Source organism: Mustela lutreola, chromosome 3 (assembly GCF_030435805.1).
Source record: "Mustela lutreola isolate mMusLut2 chromosome 3, mMusLut2.pri, whole genome shotgun sequence".
NCBI lineage: Eukaryota > Metazoa > Chordata > Mammalia > Carnivora > Mustelidae > Mustela > Mustela lutreola.
In genome coordinates, this window is record NC_081292.1 from 143,669,202 (window position 1) to 143,688,614 (window position 19,413).

The 19,413-nt window shown below is 34.6% G+C and overlaps 1 protein-coding gene across 5 annotated transcripts in view; it reads right to left on the reverse strand.

The window, feature by feature from the left end:
• Nucleotides 1-18,477, reverse strand: part of DYNC1I2 (dynein cytoplasmic 1 intermediate chain 2) — a 56,292-nt gene extending 37,815 nt beyond the window's left edge. For 2 of the 5 annotated variants that reach the window (XM_059167046.1, XM_059167042.1), the window contains exons 1-4: nt 18,096-18,474; nt 16,975-17,091; nt 13,920-14,037; nt 5,112-5,202 (exon numbers count right to left, since the gene is read on the reverse strand). In XM_059167046.1, coding sequence (XP_059023029.1) covers nt 5,112-5,202; nt 13,920-14,037; nt 16,975-17,082 — 317 coding nt within the window. In that variant the 5' untranslated portion in view covers nt 17,083-17,091; nt 18,096-18,474. Of the gene's footprint in view, nt 1-5,111; nt 5,203-13,919; nt 14,038-16,974; nt 17,092-17,802; nt 18,021-18,095 lie in introns of those variants that run through there. The other 3 variants (XM_059167044.1, XM_059167045.1, XM_059167043.1) reach the window with 3 other exon arrangements.
• Between the last annotated feature and the right edge of the window lie 936 nt (nt 18,478-19,413).

The following is a 19,413-nucleotide window of genomic DNA, read 5'->3' on the forward strand; positions in this document are numbered from 1 at the left end:
AATAAATATTTCGTTGTGTGTTAGCCTTGCCTACTGGGTAAATAACTTACATGGGATCTTTTCCACTTAAGCCAAATCTTATACTACTAGAACAAAAGGTACTTTATCAATGGGCATTCTTACAAGTTAGCAGTATATACGATAATTATGTATAGTACTGTATGATACTCATAGTCCCTATTAAAAAGTTAAGCACAATATATGTAATACTATCATTTTTGGCTATATATATATATACTCATGCATATAAGGTATAACAAGCAACTGAAACAGCTACAATATTTAAATAAAACAAATAAAAAATAAATAAATACAACAAATAACTTCTATATGTTACCTGTATAAACAGTTTATCAGTAAAAACACTCAGATGAATTGAACTAGAGAAATTCTTCATATTAAGAATGTAAAGACGGAGGGGGGCACCTGGGTGACTCAGTCAGTTAAGTGTCTGCCTTCTGCTCAGGTCATGATCCTAGGGTCCTGGGATCAAGTCCTGCATCGGGCTCCCTGCTCAGTGGGGAGCCTGCTTTCCCTCTCCCACTCCCCCTGCTTGTGTTCCTCTCTCGCTATGTCTATCTCTGTCAAATAAATAAATAAAATATATATTTTTTAAAATGTGAAGACGGGGCACCAGGGTGGCTCAGTGGATTAAAGGCTCTGCTTTTGGCTCAGGTCATGATCCCAGAGTCCTGGTATCAAGCCCCGCATTGGGCTCTCTCCTCAGCAGGAAGCTTATTTCCTTCTCTCTCTCTGCCTGCCTCTCTGCCTACTTGTGATCTCTGTCAAATAAATAAATGAAATCTTTAAAAATTAAAAATAAAAATGTAAAGAAAGATTTGGGGGTTTAAACAGGATTATGTATATGCAAAGAAAAGGTCACTATGAAGATCTACTTTGTACTAAGCAATGAACAGCAACAAACTTAGACTTTGTTAAATCAGAAGGGGTTCTATTAGGTGCTCTCCAAGGAATATGACAGGGGTAGTTGTTACCAGTTACCTACAGCTCCTTGTTGAGGATGTCATTTAAGTCTAAAATTAAGCAAAACTTTACTTAAAAATATACCCAGTACTGAAAATACATTGCACAGCATACAGAATTATGTTTATTACAGGCATCAGTAGACATACAAAGTAAAATTCCAATATAATCCAAAGCCTGAAAGGTAAACTGATTAAGAATGGGAAAAGAAACAAGAAACATGGATTACCCAATTGAATTACTGTCAGCTACTTTCTAGAGATAACAGAAATGTCTAAGAGAACTAGAAACTTAACGAATTCAACTCCAAATCTGCAGAATTAGGGAGATATCACTTTTCATGGCCTTTTATATTTATTGGTAAATTACAACCAGGCCAGAAATTTCTGGCATTTGGAAATAGTGATTCAGGTATATCTTGACAGCATTTTTGGTAATGTCTAATATATCTTTTCCAACCCCTTGAGTGATATATCTTTTCCTATCCCTTGACTAATCTTGGACTGTCATCCAGTTAACAGAGTTCAGTGTGTGGGTTCACACATTTCACACATCTTCATGTATTTTTCTGTGCTTAATCTCTTTATTCTTTCATTACCAACATGCCTGCTCAATTCAAATTCATTCTGTTTCATTCTCAGATCTTGTGATTCTTTTCAAGGGCCTTATATTTAGAAATGCTATTATTTCACTGCCAATAGCACCAATTAATCAACAAGATTAATTCTCTCTCTACTATGGAATCTGGAGATGATGTAGTAGAATTCATAGTTTTTACTCTTGTATGTATACATATAATACATAAAAAAGAACATATGCAGCCCTCTTGAAAATTAATCTATGGTCTCATAGGAGACAACGTATGTAGTAAGATAACCAGGTCATCTCAGTCAAAAAGAGGAATTTTTTTTTGCTCTCCTGTTAAACTGAGAAGAAATTAAATTTTATATTTATTCTCTAATAAGAACAAACCTCTAAAGGTATTTAAATACCTGTTTTTTTGTTTTATAACTTATCATTAAAAATTTATACTCAAACAAGTTAGCACACTATGCTTAGAACTTTTCAGTATAGTGAGTAATATCTTTAAATTAATGATGTAATCACTAGCATGTAAGTTCCATGAAGGCAAGAACCATGAATATTTAATTTTCTGTGGTAACCTATGTAATATTGAACATTAACTTGGCAATTTGATGGAATACGTGTTCTATATACAAATAAGTATTTTTCTTAACAGTATTTACTCCTTGTACCAATTCACAATATTCCAATGGGTCTCCAAAAAACCAGGGAATGCCAGGATGGCTGAGTTGGTTGGACATCCAACTATTGGTTTTGGCTTAGGTCATGACCTCAGAGGTCACGGGATCAAGCTTCATGTTGGGGCTCTGAAGTACGGACTCAGTGGGGAGTCTGCTTCAGTTTCTCTCCCTCTGACCCTCCCCCTACCTGAATTCCTTCTCTCCCTCTCAAATAAATCAATCAATCTTAAAAAAAAAAAAAAAAAGAACAAAATCTAGTAGATGTTACATAGTTTTGAAAGCAAACTTACTAATGTGACATTTAAATAATCTACTATTCACAATCAAGAACACAGAGTTCAAAATGAACACAGTATAATATCTACATAAAAATAATTTATAATATAAGTAAATTTAATGAACATAAAATTATCTGGGTAAATATTTGTACTACAGTAAAGCTGTAGAAAGGGGGAAAAAGCTTCTCTTGAAAATACCACTTGCTTATTAGCAAAGGAATACTAACATATTTGTACAAAAACATAAAAGTATGAAGTATGAAACAAATTTAGTCTTAAAAATGAGTTTGGGGCACCTGGGTGGCTCAGTGGGTTAAGCCTCTGCCTTCAGCTCAGGTCATGATCTCAAGGTCCTGGGATCGAGCCCTACATGGGGCTCTCTGCTCAGCAGGGAGCCTGCTTCCCTTCCTCTCTCTCTGCCTGTCTCTCTGCCTACTTGTGATCTCTGTCAAATAAATAAATAAAATCTTTTTTAAAAAAATGAGTTTAGACTAAATAAATTTAGCTTTTAACATATAATATAATATATACTACTTTATAAGGTACTATTATTTCTAAAAAAAAGGTTCGATTTTTTTAAAATGATAGTTATATTATTTATTTCCAATGACAGTAAAATTGAGATTTCCAATTTTCGTTCTATTTACAAAACAGTTTTGGAAAACACATCTCAAATCCAAACTGGTGAGACCTTTTTGTCTTCTAATTGTTAATGATAACCTGATTTGAACCAGAATTGATTAAAATACTGAATTTATTATCTAGCTCTCTTGCTTCTTTTTTCTTGCCTTTTAGGTACTCATTATAACTTCAATCAGAGGAACTCAGGCACAAAGAAGATAAAACGTCTCAAGTTTATTTCTTATTAAGAGGTATGTTAAGAGATTCTTCTGAGGAGGACATTTAACTTCCTACCTACAATAAGGATTCTGAATAAAGATTTTAACTATAGGGGTGCCTATATAACCCACTATATAACTATAGTGGGTTAAAGCCTCTGCCTTCGGCTCAGGTCATGATCTTAGGGACCTGGGATCTACACCCGCACCGGGCTCTCTGCTCAGCAGGGAGCCTGCTTCCTTTCCTTTCTCTCTGCCTGCTTGTGATTTCTGTCAAATAAATAAAAAACTTTAAAAAAAATTTTTTTTACTATGTTTAATCTCATTTCAGCTGACATGAGGAGTCAGAATGTATGACAGTGTTTTTAAAAAGCTTGCTCTGTGTGTGTGTGTGTGTGTGTGTGTGTGTGTGACAAAGAGGAATAAGTAAAAGTACTTTCCCCAGTACAATGTTTGGAGAGAAGCTGAAATCTTACTGAACTTTTGGAAAGCAAGTCCCAACATGTGTGCAGGATCCTAAAACAAATATGAAATACGGTTTTATAAGGAAGACATGAGGATGGGAAAAGTTGACAAAACTTTTTTTTAAGTGAGGTATAATTGACATATAATACTATATTACTTTCAGCTATACAAAAGAATGATTTGATATTTGTATATATTGTGAAATGATCACCACAATTCTAGTTAACATGTGTCAGCATACATATTACAAAATTATTTTTTTCTTGTGATAAGAACTTTTTAAAAATATTTTAAAATATTTTTTTATAAACATATAATGTATTATTAGCCCCAGGGGTACAGGTCTGTGAATCACCAGATTTACACACTTCACAGCACTCACCATAGCACATACCCTCCCCAATGAAGAACTTTTAATATCTACTCTCAGCAATCTTCAAATATGCAATATAGTATTATTAACTGTAATCACCATGCTGTACATTACGTCCTCATGACTTATTTATAACTAGAAGTTTGTACCTTTTGAAACTCTTCAACCATTTTGACCATTCCTTATCCCTCACCTCTGGCAATCGCCAATCATCTGTTTTCTGTATCTATGAGCTTGGCTTTGTTTTGTTTTGTTTACATTTCACACATAAGTGACATAATTCAATATTTGTCTTTCTCTGACTTGTTTCATTTAGCATAATGTCCTCATGACAGTAAACACTCCTGTTTCTTTAATAGTTAACTCTATTTGATAATTTTATGCAGTATTATTTTCTATCTTGATTAGAACTACTGACTCAATAGAACACAATTGAAGTGTTTAACCAAACTGTTTAGATTTTCAATTACTGAATGGACAACTAAGCACAACAGAGGTTTCACATTATTTATAAACTATTTTACATTATTTTGATACTAGTCATGCCATAACATTTATACTATTTTATACTATCATACACTATTTATACTGTTTATATTATATTATACATACAAAACATTCACACAATAGTCTATGACATATGCTTAGACATAAAAAAATTAAATCAATTAACATCTCTATTTTAATAAAAATAATTAGTATAAAATCAGTTAACTATTCAGCCTAAATTAATCAAGAGGGACAGCTAAAATACTATTTAAAAAATGTCCCCTAATTTAAAATAAGTGTCTATGTCACTTAGATTTCAAAATGTTAGTTTTAACATAGCTATTTAGAGTCCCTCTAAAGCATCAACAGTATGTTTTAAATGCATTCCCATTAAGCTATTAAAAGAAATTTACTGTACCTAGATCCCACTGCGCCATCTCCAGAGTCTTGGCTTCCAGCTTCACTTGGTGTGCTCACAGATTTGGAGGATGGAGACATAGGAGGAGGGACTAAATAGTGAAATAGACAGGTATCCGCTGTTACTATACGGAGAGGTTGCTCAGCTTATGACGTTTCAAAAGTAATTTAACATGAAGTAATTAACAAAAGAGAAAAAAATGGCAAACCAAAAAACAAAAATACATGAATGAAAATGAACAGTAGAAAGAACAGGAGAAAGATAAAGTTAACAATGCATGCTGACAACTCATGCAATTTCTCTGGCAAAATGCATTTGGGTTTTATATATTAAAAAAAAAAAAGGCAAGATTACGAAAGGATGCATCTTTGTCCCAGCCAACACCAAATGTGGGCACTAATTTTCAAAGGAGTGCATTCCTTCCCCCCTTTCTAACTTTTCACTTTTAAGATCACCAGATTATAAATACTACTGATAATTGTTATCAAAATTAAAACTCTGAAATATTCTTCAAAAGTCATTTACTCTTAGTTTTCTGAGATTTATTTTAAAATGTTAATTTTTGTCCAACAATTTTTATTTCAGAAATTAATGCTTTAAATGATTTCATTTTTCCTTTACCAAGAAAAGGGGCCAATTTAGGGAAAATGACCACAGCTAAAGGAATGGCTCCTTTAAAATGTCCATTAGTTTCCAACAATTTGGGTAAAAAATGCAAACAGGCCATAAAACAGCATGCCTTCTAGACATGATGCATATAACATAAAGTGATACATGCAACTTAAATAAGGCAAGACTTATGGTAACTTCCTTACCCCAGTATTCAGAAAAAACTGAAGTGTACAGACAAAGATACAGACACCCAAAATATTCTTAATCCCTTCTTATAGAAAAATACACATTTTTCATAGTATATAAAACAAACAGCAAATGCTTTCCCCTAAATCAGCACTCTTAACATTATATATCAACAGTTAAACGTGCACATTTCATGCTATTACATTTGTAAAACATTTTGATTACCATTGCAGGAAGTATAGGAGGATCATCACTGCCATCTTCTGGTTAAATTTTACCATAAATGTCCCCAATCCCAAGTATCTTTTTAAAATAATTTTTCAGTATATAATATTAAGTGACTAACACATTTTATGTTGAGCCTGCAAGCCCTTCTTTTAATAGTCTATCTAAAAGAAGGTAAGTTCCTAATTATAAAGGAACTAATCTAAAGAACTACATCTTTAATTAAAAATCTGTTTGGGGGATAGTCACACACACTGAACCCTTAAAATGATATTTAAATGTTTATACATGATACAATAAAAAAAGGTGGGTTTGTTAATCTAACAAAATGTACAAGTATAGTATGATAAATTACATCTTTTGCCTTTTTTTTTTTGTAATGTAAACTCGACATCCAACCTGAGGCATGAACTCTCAACCCCAAGATTTAGAGTCATATGCTCTACTGACAAGAGCTAGCCAGGTGTCTCTATGATGAATTACATCTTAAACACAGGCACAAAACTAATCATCCTTATTTTTCCAATGGCAAATTCTATTGGTAATCAATAGTAAGATCAAAGGAAAGAAAATCATAAATAGAATGCTTCCTGAGATACAGTGATTAAGTCTTGCTTAAATTCCAAAGACTATAAAAACATAATTGAATATTTCTAATATTGTGACTACATCTCTCAGAAACAATGATAAAATCAGATCACCTTCACATAGTTCACAGGTGGATGGCACTGTGCTAGTTGCTGTGTATACAACTCAAAGTAGCTAAATATGATCTGCATCTAAAATAAAAGAACATTAATGTCTCTTAACTTCATTTAGGCTACATTCCTCATCTTTTTGTCTGTTTCTCAATGTGAGGCTTTCCCTAGTCTAAGTCCTAACTGATACAGGAATAAATAGTACCTTACTTGGTTAAAACTACAATATAAAAAAATGTTACCTCAAACTCTTTATGGAAACAGGTTAAACAGTAATTATATATACATAAATATATGAACCTAGCCAATAAAAAAATAAAAGTTACCAAGATAAAAAATAAATTACAGGGGCGGTGCTACCAAATTATCAGTTTATCAGCCAGAAGCAAAATTAATCACCATGGCATCACATTTGTAATTCAATAAAAACCTCCATCCCAGAACTGTATAATTTCTCACAAAAGATAGTTTTCAAGCCAGTTTATGGAAGAATTCATTAAAGACTCAAAGTTATTATCTGGCTCACCCACTTCATCTTGCAATAGTAAATAACATATACTATAGAAGAGACAAACCAAGAAAACAAAAATTACGAAAAAGGAGTAATATTAACAGAAAAAAATGGAATGGTAGTGTTGTTTGGTCACTACCATATTTCAATCTAATTAGTCTAGAAAAATCAAAGATTATAGTAATTGCACAGAAAGGCAATGCCACCATACTCTCAGATTCAACAAAAACCCCTAAAAACAAAAAGCATGAATTCAGGGAGGTTAAAAAAAAGTTCCGAAATCATAGCCCCTCAAATCTCAAAAAAGACTCAATTTTAGAATTCATTTGTAAAGATGGTTTAAGAGTCCAACCAGCTTTGAAAATAACAAAAGCCATTACTAATTAGCTTTTAACAAGTATCTGAGATATAATCTGCTTAATAAGAACAGCAATTAGGTCATATCACTTTTATTCCAGTCAAATATATATATATATACACATATATACATAACATGTATACTCATTATATGTTATATATGTGTGTGTATATATATATACACAGAGATATATATATATATGGCCTAAAACAAGGCTTTAAAGAGCACAAAATAAAAGATTTAACATTAACATATGTGCGTATTTAAACAATTTTAAGCTTATTAGAAGGTTAGAGCAAAGATACTTATTTCCTTCTTTGAGAACCTGAAGAGAAATATGGAGTAAACTGAAAGACAAATCTACACCATAGCATTCACTGATCATGTAAATAATATTGAAAGACTGTGACTCTTTCATTATCTAGAACGAAAACCCAATCAAGAAGACCTTTCCTACCAGTTTAGATCTTGGCCTTCCAAGGATATAAAATCATACATTGCTGCCCTTTGACCTGCAAAGAAACACCTAGATATTTTTAAACCAGAAAGCACCTAGGAATGCACCTAGATTTATGATTAGGATTCAGTTTGAGGTGGCCACTCAGAACTATGCAAACGTCTCAGAGATGAAGGATGACACACAGCCTAGTTATTTTCTCAATAGAAGAAAGCCTCTGGCAAGAAGGGGCTTTTGCCAGGAAGGAGAACCTAGGAAAGGTGAACAGCCAAGGAAAGTGAATGCAGGGAGTCTGAGCTGGTATGAGACAGTAAAATGGAAGGAGTGACCTTCTGAGATAACCCCAAAGTTGTAAGGCCTCCTCTAGCTAATCTAGGATACTTAATACTCAAACATAGCCCGCACTACAATAATACCCCCTTGTGGATACTCTTAGCCTGGAATAATAACATTTAACTTTTTTGGAACTCCCTCTTTTCATCCTTAAAGGTATTGCTTTAAACCTTAACTCTCCTAGGGGCGCCTGGGTGGCTCAGTGGGTTAAGCTGCTGCCTTCGGCTCAGGTCATGGTCTCAGGGTCCTGGGATCGAGGCCCGCATCGGGCTCTGCTCAGCGGGGAGCCTGCTTCCTCCTCTCTCTCTGCCTGCCTCTCCATCTACTTGTGATTTCTCTCTGTCAAGTAAATAAATAAAAATCTTTAAAAAAAAAAAAAAAAAAAAACCTTAACTCTCCTAAATATTAATTTCTCCCTTTTTATGGCCTTTTCTCCTGATAATGAAGATTAAATATCCTCCACTGATCTCTAAATGTTTTGTTTCCTTTATTTATTATTTATTTATTTGCTTCCTTTATTCTCTTCAATGTAATTCAGAGCATCAGATAAATTTTTTAAAGAAATTAATAAAAATAAAATCCTGTGGTATTAAAATACTATAATGAACCATTTGTTAAAATTAGGCTAAACTTGAAGAAATGAGCTAGTACATAGAAAGCACTCATTCCATCTAAGAATCAGATAAATAAGTACTAGGTATATACTATACAACATGATGACTCTAGTTAACACTGTTAAATGATATATAAAAAAATTATTAAAAGAATAGATTCTAGAAGTTGCCATCAGAAGAAATTTTTTATTTCTGCTTAGTATATCTGTATGAGATGATGAATGTTAACTAAACCTACTGTGGTAATTACTTTTATAATATATGTAAATCAAACCATCATACAACGTAACTTAAACTTACATAGTGACATATGTCAAATATTTCTCAACACAGTGGAAAAAATGAGATTTAAGGTATTCAAAAGTTACAAGGGGTGCAAGGGAAATAAATAATGCAATTCTTGTTTTTGACTAGCAAAGTTCTTTTGTTTTTTCCTAGTAAAAGAAAATCCTAATAATAAACTATCATACAAATCAATGTTCTTTGGCCTACTGATACAGACTCAGGCTATAGAATACTCGGCAGTGTATGTTTTCATCTCTTTACAAGATGGTTAAGATAGTAGTTACACATACAAAAGAGATTCACTTTATTTTTTCAATCATCAATGCTTAGTAACTCCATACTGAATATAAGATGTCTTGAAAGTTGTACCTAAAATTAATTTTAAGACTGGCCACTTAAATTTAGTTTAAAAAAAAAAAGCCATGCTTCTTTTATGAAATGGTCATATTTCATTTCCATTACGCTTTTTTCTAAAATTTAAAAAATCAGATTTTGTTTTTGCTTTTAAAGCAGATGGCTTTTATTTGGCCTTACAAGAAGAAAGACATATGACCTAATAATAATCCAACAAATATTTAAGTGTCTATGCTGTGCTGGACACTATTCTCAAGGATCTCTGACAAAAAGCAGTCAACTCACCCATAAATAAGAAACTACCAATGATGAGAAGCTAAAAGAGATTTTATTCGCTATAGCTTTTTAAAAAAATTCTTTTCAGAATTTAAAAAAAAAAGAAAAAAGTCTATTTTAGGAAAAGAGATATTTTTAATGAATCCTCTTGAATATTCTAGCAGTATTTTTACACCTCTATAATTTAAAAATATTGACTAAATACATTCTGTAGTGAAAAGAGAAACAAGTATCCATCCTAAGTCATGATATAAGATGTACTTTTTATTTTGGGCTACTGTCAAAAAAGTTTGGTAGACACTGCCTTCATCTGTATCCTGTATTCTTCAAGCCTAATTTTAAATAAATACTGGAAAGATCTTTAGGAATCTGTCAGAGAATAGAAGAAGGTGATAACCACACAACCCATTTAATAAGGCTACTTTAACCATTATAGATATAACCATTATATCTATTATAATGGCCAGACAAGATATAATAAAAGGAAAAAAATTACAGGCATGATTCTGAGTATATATGCAGAACTCCTAAATAAAATATTTGCAAATGCATTCAGCAATGCATAAGAAAAAAATCATCTTGGGGCACCTGGGTGACTCAGTCATTAAGCATCTACCTTCAGCTCAGTTCATGATCCTACAGTCCTGAGATTAAGCCCCACATCAGGCTCCCTGCTCCTCAGGAGGCCAGCTTCTCCCTCTCCCACTCTCTCTACTTGTATTCCCTCTCTTGCTGTCTCTCTTTCTGTGTTGAATAAATAAAATCTTAAAAAAAAAAAGGCAAAAAATCATCTCATAACTAAGTTGTTTATTCCAGAATGTAAGCATGCTTTTACATTAGAATGCTATCATTATAAATCATCAAATTAGTACATTAAGAGGGAAAAAAAGCATATGATCATGTCAAAATATGAGAGACCTATGAATCTGTAGCAAATATTCTGGCAGTTTTAAAGAAAGTCCAAATTCTTTGTGAATTCCAATTGACAGAAGAATGTAGTGGAACTGATCATTTCTAAGAGTAAGTCATAAAAATAACAGCTTTTTCCTGGCTTTCTTTATCTTTGGATTGCTCACTTTGGAGAACCGACATTCTGCAAGGATACTCCTGCAGTTCTGTAGAGTGGCCCATGTGGACAGGAACTCAGGTCTTTCACCAACAATAGCCAACACCAACATGCCAGCTATATGAGTGAGTCACCTTGAAAGCATATTCTAGCAGCAGGCAAGCCTTCAGATGCCTGCAGCTCTGACTGACATCTTGACTTCAATGCCATGAGATACCCTGAGCCACAGCCACTCAGCTAAGCCACTACCAAATTCCTGATACACAGAAACTATGACAGATAATAAATATTATTGCTTTTTTAAAAAATCAAACCAATACAGAATTAAATAGAAAACTTGAATAGACTACAACCTTAAAAGGGACTTAAAATGGTGAATAACCTCTGCCTCAACTACCCCCTGAAAAAAAAGTTGTAATCCCAGGCAATTTTACAGTTGAATTCTACCAAGTTTTAAAGGAACAGGTAACATCTACCCTTTAAAAGCTATTCTACAAAATATCATAAGGTAAAGCTGTCCAATTTATTTTAAAATCATAACCACGATGGCCAATGAATACGGGCAATACAAGAAAATTACACAGAATACTTAAGTCATAGTAATTGAAACTGTGGGTTAATAGTGTAGAATCAAACCAAGTGGATGAACAGTGAAAATACAGAGCCTAGAAATGTCATGAATATATGGGAAGTGATTGTACAACAAAGTTGGCATCAGTATCAGTAAGGAGAAAGAAAGACTATTTAATAAATGGAACTGAGGAAATTAGCTCACTATATAGAGAAGAACTAGATTGGATCCCTACCTCATACTATATTCAAAAATATAATCCAAACATCTAAAGGTAAAGGCTGAAATTATAAAGCCTAACAGAAATAATATAGGAAAATATATATTGTGTCTCCAAAGAAAGGGTTTCTTTAAAAAAAAAAAAAAAAAAGCCCAAAAGCACAAAAACTCACTATAAACAGATAAATTTATATTAAAAAATTTTGGTATACTACTTTATACCCATTCAAGTTGGCAAAAATTGGAAAGTCAGAGAACACCAGGTGATGATGTGGATATGGTAAAATAGTTACTTTCTCATTCACTGGCACTTGGAGGGTAAACCTGTAGTCATTCTTGAGAGTGGTATGTAGACTCTAATAAATGTAAAGTAAGCCTATACACAATAATACAGCAAGTCAATTCTTAGGCATACATCCCAGAGAAACTCTTCCACAGTTCTCAAAAGTAAAGTATGTATTCTTTGCAGTGTTTACTATGATAGCAAAGAGATGGAAGCAATCTAAGTGCCTATCACTTGGGGAACAGATAAGTAAAATATGGTATATAATGGAATACCATGCATTAGTCAAAAATAAGTAACTAGATCTGTATTTAGCAACATGGGTAGGTCTCAAATGCTGCTTAACAAAAAGATACAAACAGAACAATACATAACACAATGTGTTTATGTGTATGAAGCATACATGCACACATATATATATATGAAACCTTGAAGTATGTAAACAGAGGTAGGGCAGATTAAAAGCACATAAGTTAAAAATGCAAAAATGGGTACTTAAGCAGACTGGGAAGGGGGATGGAACTAGAGATGGGGAGTAAGGGAAAAACACACACTCTCTCTCTCTCTCACACACACACACACACACACACCTCTGAAGAACAGTCTTTCAAGACTTGATAATGGAGGAGGGCCATGAACTGAGAGATATGAGCAAGTGAATTCAGTAAAACTAAAATACTAAAAATAGAAAAGGGGAAAAAATACCCCACAGGAGGAAAACAAAGCCAGCAACAGAAAAACTGATCAAAGACTATACAACTAAAGAGAAACTTGGTTTAGTTACTATTTTATTAACAATACTATTCTCATTCATTTACTTTTAAAATGCAATATGAATGTAAACTTATTAAATACATATACATATATTTCAATCTTCAAATGCTATCATTACGGAAAAGGCAAATGAGCTGAAAGAAGTAACAAGAAGCAGACCATGAGAGTAAACAGCTTTTTCATCTTGAAACCTTTTAGAAATATCAGCTCTAGAAACAGTTATGTTGTAGTTCACGAAGGCAAATAGCAGTTATTATTTCTGGTATTTGTTCCCTGAACTAGATGGAATTAGCTACTGACAAACTAACCCTAAATGACAAAGACCATGTCAAACTAAAATACTATGTAATAACATCCAGGTTAGAATTATTTTAAGTAAGTGTTTAATGCTTTCTGACATGTAACTAGATTGTCTTCAGTACCTCTACTATTTCAGCTTTTTGGTTTAGTACTCTTATCAAAATGAATGGCCCAAAAAAGAACAAGTCAAAATGCTGCATAAAAGGCTACCAATATTATTTCCCTTATTAGCAATGAGAACAGAAGACTATCTTTCCCTTCCCCTCCTATATCTCTGAACACTAACATACTTTTAGAATTTTAATTCATTATACCTCTGTTTAACCTACAGAAAAAAATATAGAGTTAAGATCAGGAGTCATCTTTAAGCCAAATACAGTATGGCATAGAAACTTGTTCAATAAATGTTGAAATAAATTACTGATTTAATAAGAGAAGTCAAATGGTTGTTCAGTGTATGTTAATAAGTACACTTAATCTTGCAGCTCTCGTAAACAAACAAAATAACCATTTATTGGCACATGTGAAAAAAGATAATTCTGAATAAAGTATAAGATTATTTTTAAGAGACACAAATAAGAAAAATATGCAAAATATATTAAACTCAATTATATTCATCTCAGATATATCTGAGCTGAATAACATCTATTCTTGGCTCTTATAAATGGATATATTCTTATCCTTACCAATGGGGGATTCTGGAGTTAGCCCCATGCTTTGAAGCAATGCTTCAGCTTCTCTTCTTTTTTTTTCAAGATCTGATTCTTCTTGCACAGGAGCAACTGCTTCCTTCTTCTGATCAGTCTATTTTTAAAGTTGAAAATTTAAATTTACATAGGCTATGTAACATTTCTGCTTGCAAAAAAAGGTATATTTTAAATAATGAATGAACACTATTTACTCTTGGTGGGGATGTGACTTGGTTTTAAATGCACATTACACTCATTACATGAAAATCATTCCCAGTAGAGCTCTAGTAAGTAATTTCCAAAGGATATGTAATCAAGGAGTTCCCACAAAAGTTTTTACCTAACAGGTAAATTAAAAAATCCAGCCAACTTCTATTTATCTACAGTAGGAAATGGCTATTCACAGTTAGGAATTGTGGAAACCTTCCCCAGTGGCACAAAAGCTTATATATAAATGCCACAACATTATAAAAAAAACTACTTAACAGGTAACAAATTTTAAGTAAATGGACAATGTGATTTGTTGAAAATCAAGTGTGAATACCTCAAACTTCTGTATGAAGTCTTCATTGTATTCATGCAATTTTACGTAGAAGATGTTTGTCAAAAATTCACCTGGAAAAAGGTTTTTATTTCTGTTTTTTAAATTATAGGTCTTATTTTTATAACAATGAAAACATGGTTGAGGGGCACCTGGGTGGCTCAGTGGGTTAAAGCCTCTGCCTTCGGCTCAGGTCATGATCCCAGAGTCCTGGAATCAAGCCCCGCATCGGGCTCTCTGCTCAGCAGAGAGCCTGCTTCCCTTCCCCTCTCTCTGCCTGTCTCTCTGCCTACTTGCGATCTCTGTCTGTCAAATAAATAAAAGAAAAAGAAAACATGGTTGAATTTGGTAAAGTTAAAATTCACTTATGCGTAATACAGAACATTTGTTATCAAAATTATTGCCAGCTTTCAATTCACAGACCTGCATCCCTGGGGATAAAAATATATTATATGTTTATAAAAAATAATTAAAATAAAATAAAATAAATTATTGCCAGCTTTTATTTCAGTCACTTATAGTTTTAGCAAAAATCTTCCAGGTAAACTAGATAAGCCTCAATAACCTCAGATCATCCAAAACATCTCAAATAAAATTTAAGCCTTCCGAGGGAAAGTTTTCTATATACACCTCAGATGCCTATTTTGTCTAGACAACTATTACTCAGACGATTCTGTCAATCATAATATTCCATGATACCACTTTAACTTAAAAAAGTCATCAGTGGGGGGCGCCTGGGTGGCTCAGTGGGTTAAAGCCTCTGCCTTCGGCTCAGGTAATGATCCCAGGGTCCTGGTTGGAGTCCTGCATCGGGCTCTCTGCTCTGCAGAGTGCCTGCTTTCTCCTCTGCAGAGTGCCTGCTTTCTCCTCTCTCTCTCTGCTTCTCTGCCTACTTCTGATCTCTGTCAAATAAATAAATAAAATCTTTAAAAAAAAAAAAAAAGTCATCAGTGGACTTCATTACAATAGCCAAACAGGCTATATTATCAAGTTGACACTTCACCTGTATATATAGCAATGTATTAGTAGACTCACTGTTTAATACTATTAAATTATCTCTTGTAATGTTTTATAACTTTTAAATCATCTATAAATCATATAGTATATATCCCTAGACTATTTATGCCAATTATGGCCATCTTAGAAAATAAAAATCAAACATGCTCTCAGCACTGAAGGGTTTAAGGTTATAGACACTACCTTGGAATGGCTCTATCAGACATGTTTCTATCACTTAACTTTTAATCAAAGAGCTAACTTAAACCTCCAACTTTCTTACAATAATATATCACAGAAAGGTTCAGAATAAATTAGAAAATTCTTCAAAGGCCTTTACAGCATCATAAAAATGCTGCATGCATATTAATTGTACTTTTAATTTTTCTGATTTTTCTTTTCCCTTAAGAGATTTCTAGAAATCTTGGTTATTGGCAATCAAATAGAACCCTTGGTACTAATGTCACACTTGGGACAAATTATCTTACGCTGATCATTTAAACATACTAATTTATTTTAAAAAAAAATAAATAAGTAAAATAAACATACTAATTTAAAACATACCTGTGGTAAAAGTATGCAAATCTGTCCAAATAGTTGGGAAAAATGTACATATCCATAGAGCAACAAGTAAAATATCTCCAGCTCAGGGTCAATGTATATTTGCCATACATGATAAAATAGTGATATGAAAAATCAGAAGATATACCTATCCAGTCTATTCTTTTTTTTTTTTTTTTTTTTTTTTTTTTTAAGATTTTATTTATTTATTTGTCAGGCATAGAGGGAGAGCGAGCGAGTGAGCACAGGCAGACAGAGAGGCAGGCAGAGGCAGAGGGAGAAGCAGGCTCCCTGCCGAGCAAGGAGCCCGATGTGGGACTCGATCCCAGGACGCTGGGATCATGACCTGAGCCGAAGGCAGCCGCTTAACCAACTGAGCCACCCAGGCGTCCCTATCCAGTCTATTCTTAAGGTAATATCAGACCTACTGCTTGGCAAAAATATTTCAAGGAAAATGTTTCATAATGAAAGAGATAACAAATTCCCTAAGCAATTAAATAACCTATTACATATTTCTCTTTTCTATTATTTATTCTGACAGATTGTTAGCAGTGCAGACTAGCAAAGCATTCAGATAAGGAAATTCAAATTCCAAACTAAGTTATGATATATATGCCATGTTTTATGTGCTATTACAAGGCAGATGTCCCTTAATTTATATAATAAACATACACCTAGAAGAGAAATATGTAGATTGAGTTTTATAAACCAAATCCTCAAAATGTATCAATCTATACAAAATATTTTTATTCAGTAAAAATAATCATATTTTAATTTATTAATTTTGTCATTTTCACATACCTGCCTTCTTTAAAGTAAAATTCACCTACAATGCCGTATTTGCAGTCACAACTGCTGGATTTTTAACTATTCTGAAAGTATTATATAAAGGTGTAAGTATTTGATATTAAATCCAATTATTTTACATTGTTTACTTAAAAAAATAAAACATACTTCCTTTTTCTTCCTTTCTTCTTCTTTTCTCTTCTTTTCCTCTCTGATTTGGGCCAACCGCTGCTTCTTTCGTTCCAATTCTGCCTTTAATTCACTTTTGTCCGACATGTTTGTGACCTTAAAAAACATATAATCATTTACAATCATTATTACGTTGGTAAAAGTAGCGCTCTTTTAAAAAATACATCTTCAAGAAGAAAATTGTCTCAAGAGGCCATGTAGTTCACTGCTATCAAAAGATAACATACAAACTCTACTTTTTAAATATGGAAGCATATATATTACTAAGTCTTGAAAAACATTATAAAGAAATGTACATAAATATTCAGAATTGAACAAAGTAGCTGGCACCAAGTAAGCTCTTCGCATGTCCAGATTTAACGCAATGTCTCAGACTCTTAAAACAGAGGACATGGGTTGGCATCAAGGAGCTCTTAAGTTATACGACATAGAGCATTCATCCCTAAAATTTTGATTTAAAAAATATGCGGTCAGACAAAATTCCCATAAATGACGTGTAACTAATAATATTCAGGACAAGCAAAACACAAAATTTACCATGATTAACTATCAAATATATTCAAAGTAAGTATACTTTTAGTCAAAGCCCAACAGCAAAGTCTGACCAGCTCATCCTCCCAGGCCGGAAGCTCCGTGACTGACAAGTTCACTCTCTCAAAACTACAAGGAAGAGAAAGCCTCTGTCATTTTGTGCTACAGCCTCCACGTTCGGGCACTTTGCAATATACACGGCAAGGGAAGGCGCTGTCAACGCCGTGTACGAATGACTTTTGTTTATAAAATGGGGGCAAGGTGGAAAGGACTCACTTTTCCCCTGAGGTCACCACCAAGAGGGCGCGGTCCAGGATAGTGCGTCTAGGAGGGGGGCCGCCGGGCGCCGGCAAGCCTCGAAGCTCCGCGGGCCATCCTCCGGTGAGTCAAGAAGGGAAACCAGTGGTCTCGTCTCCCCTGGCCTTCCTGAGTCACCGCACCTGGCTCTCCCCGCCTCTCCGGGAGCCGGGCCGGGCAGCGCTGTCAGCAGGAACGGCCAAACCGCCCTTTGAGCTCAGACGTGAGACACTTGGGGCCGAAAAGCGTTGAGGCTAGCAAGGTCAACTCACCTGTCAGCTGGCGCGATGGGAGAAAGAGTCCGCCCGCCTGCAACGTCCGGATAACGTCCCTCTCCTTCACTCCCAACTCCCAAGAGTCGCAGCCACTAGCTCCGCGGCTTCCCGAAGCACACAAAGAGGGATGGGCGGCGGCTACTACGGAGAGAGCTTAGGGACAAACAGCTTCACCAGAACTAGGTCGCTCCCAGAAAAAAGGGGTGGAGCGCTGCTGCATGAATTTCAGCCTCTCTGTAAGTTACCTCTGTAAAGTAGAAACCGAGAGATAAGACAATGAACCCACTCAGTCTAGTGTCTCGAAGTGTTTCCACTTTTCCAAGAACTAGAAGAATATGCCTGATGTCCTTCGGCTAGGTAAGCAACCACACACCCTCGCCTATACCGATGCAGACGACCGGAGAGAACTACAATTCCCAGCTACAAGGAAATCCTGCGTGCCGCGAGCAATGCATTCTGGGAGTTATGGTCGCTGGTAGTCGCAAATCATGCCGGGACATGTAGTGTTTTCCTAGGCTTGCGGTTTCCCGCTTCAAGGCCTTCTATCTCAAGTATTCCCGAGAGAAGCTTCCAAGACTTCCCTTTAACGTATTCTGGTCCGTTGGTCAGTGCTCACAAAATCGTATGTGTTATATGTTAAGATCTTTGACTCAACATTGGCCAGATTTTAAGAAGGGTTCTTTCCCAGTGGTGAACTTACGTATTTCACTGCACATGGAGAAGATTTTTTTAGGATATATACACCAGTTTTAGGGAAAAAATGCCTTATAGAGCTTTCATGTGGCACCTAAGGCAATAGCTAAAATATAAAACTAAATTTGGGGGCGCCTGGGTGGCTCAGTGGGTTAAGCCGCTGCCTTCGGCTGGGGTCGTGATCTCGGGGTCCTGGGATCGAGTCCCGCATCGGGCTCTCTGCTCAGCGGGGAGCCTGCTTCCTCCTCTCTCTCTGCCTGCCTCTCTGCCTACTTGTGATCTCTCTCTGTCAAGTAAATAAATAAAATCTTAAAAAAAAGAAAAAGATTTGGAAGTCTTTACTCGGTTTTTCCTAGTATTCTTGAGCGGTTGTAAACTTGCTTGGCTGGAGTGTTACAGTTACGAAAATTTGCAGTAAAAACTTTTTTTTTTTTTTTTAACGTAGGCGTGGAGCCCAATGCTGGGCCTGAACTCAACACCCTGATATCAAGACCTGAGTCAAAATTAAAGTCTAGAGTCAGGTGGTCCAACCAAATAAGCCACCCAGACATCCCAGCAATAAAGACTTCTAATCCCCATATCTTCTAAGTTTTATCATGTACACATGGAATATTCATTTGAG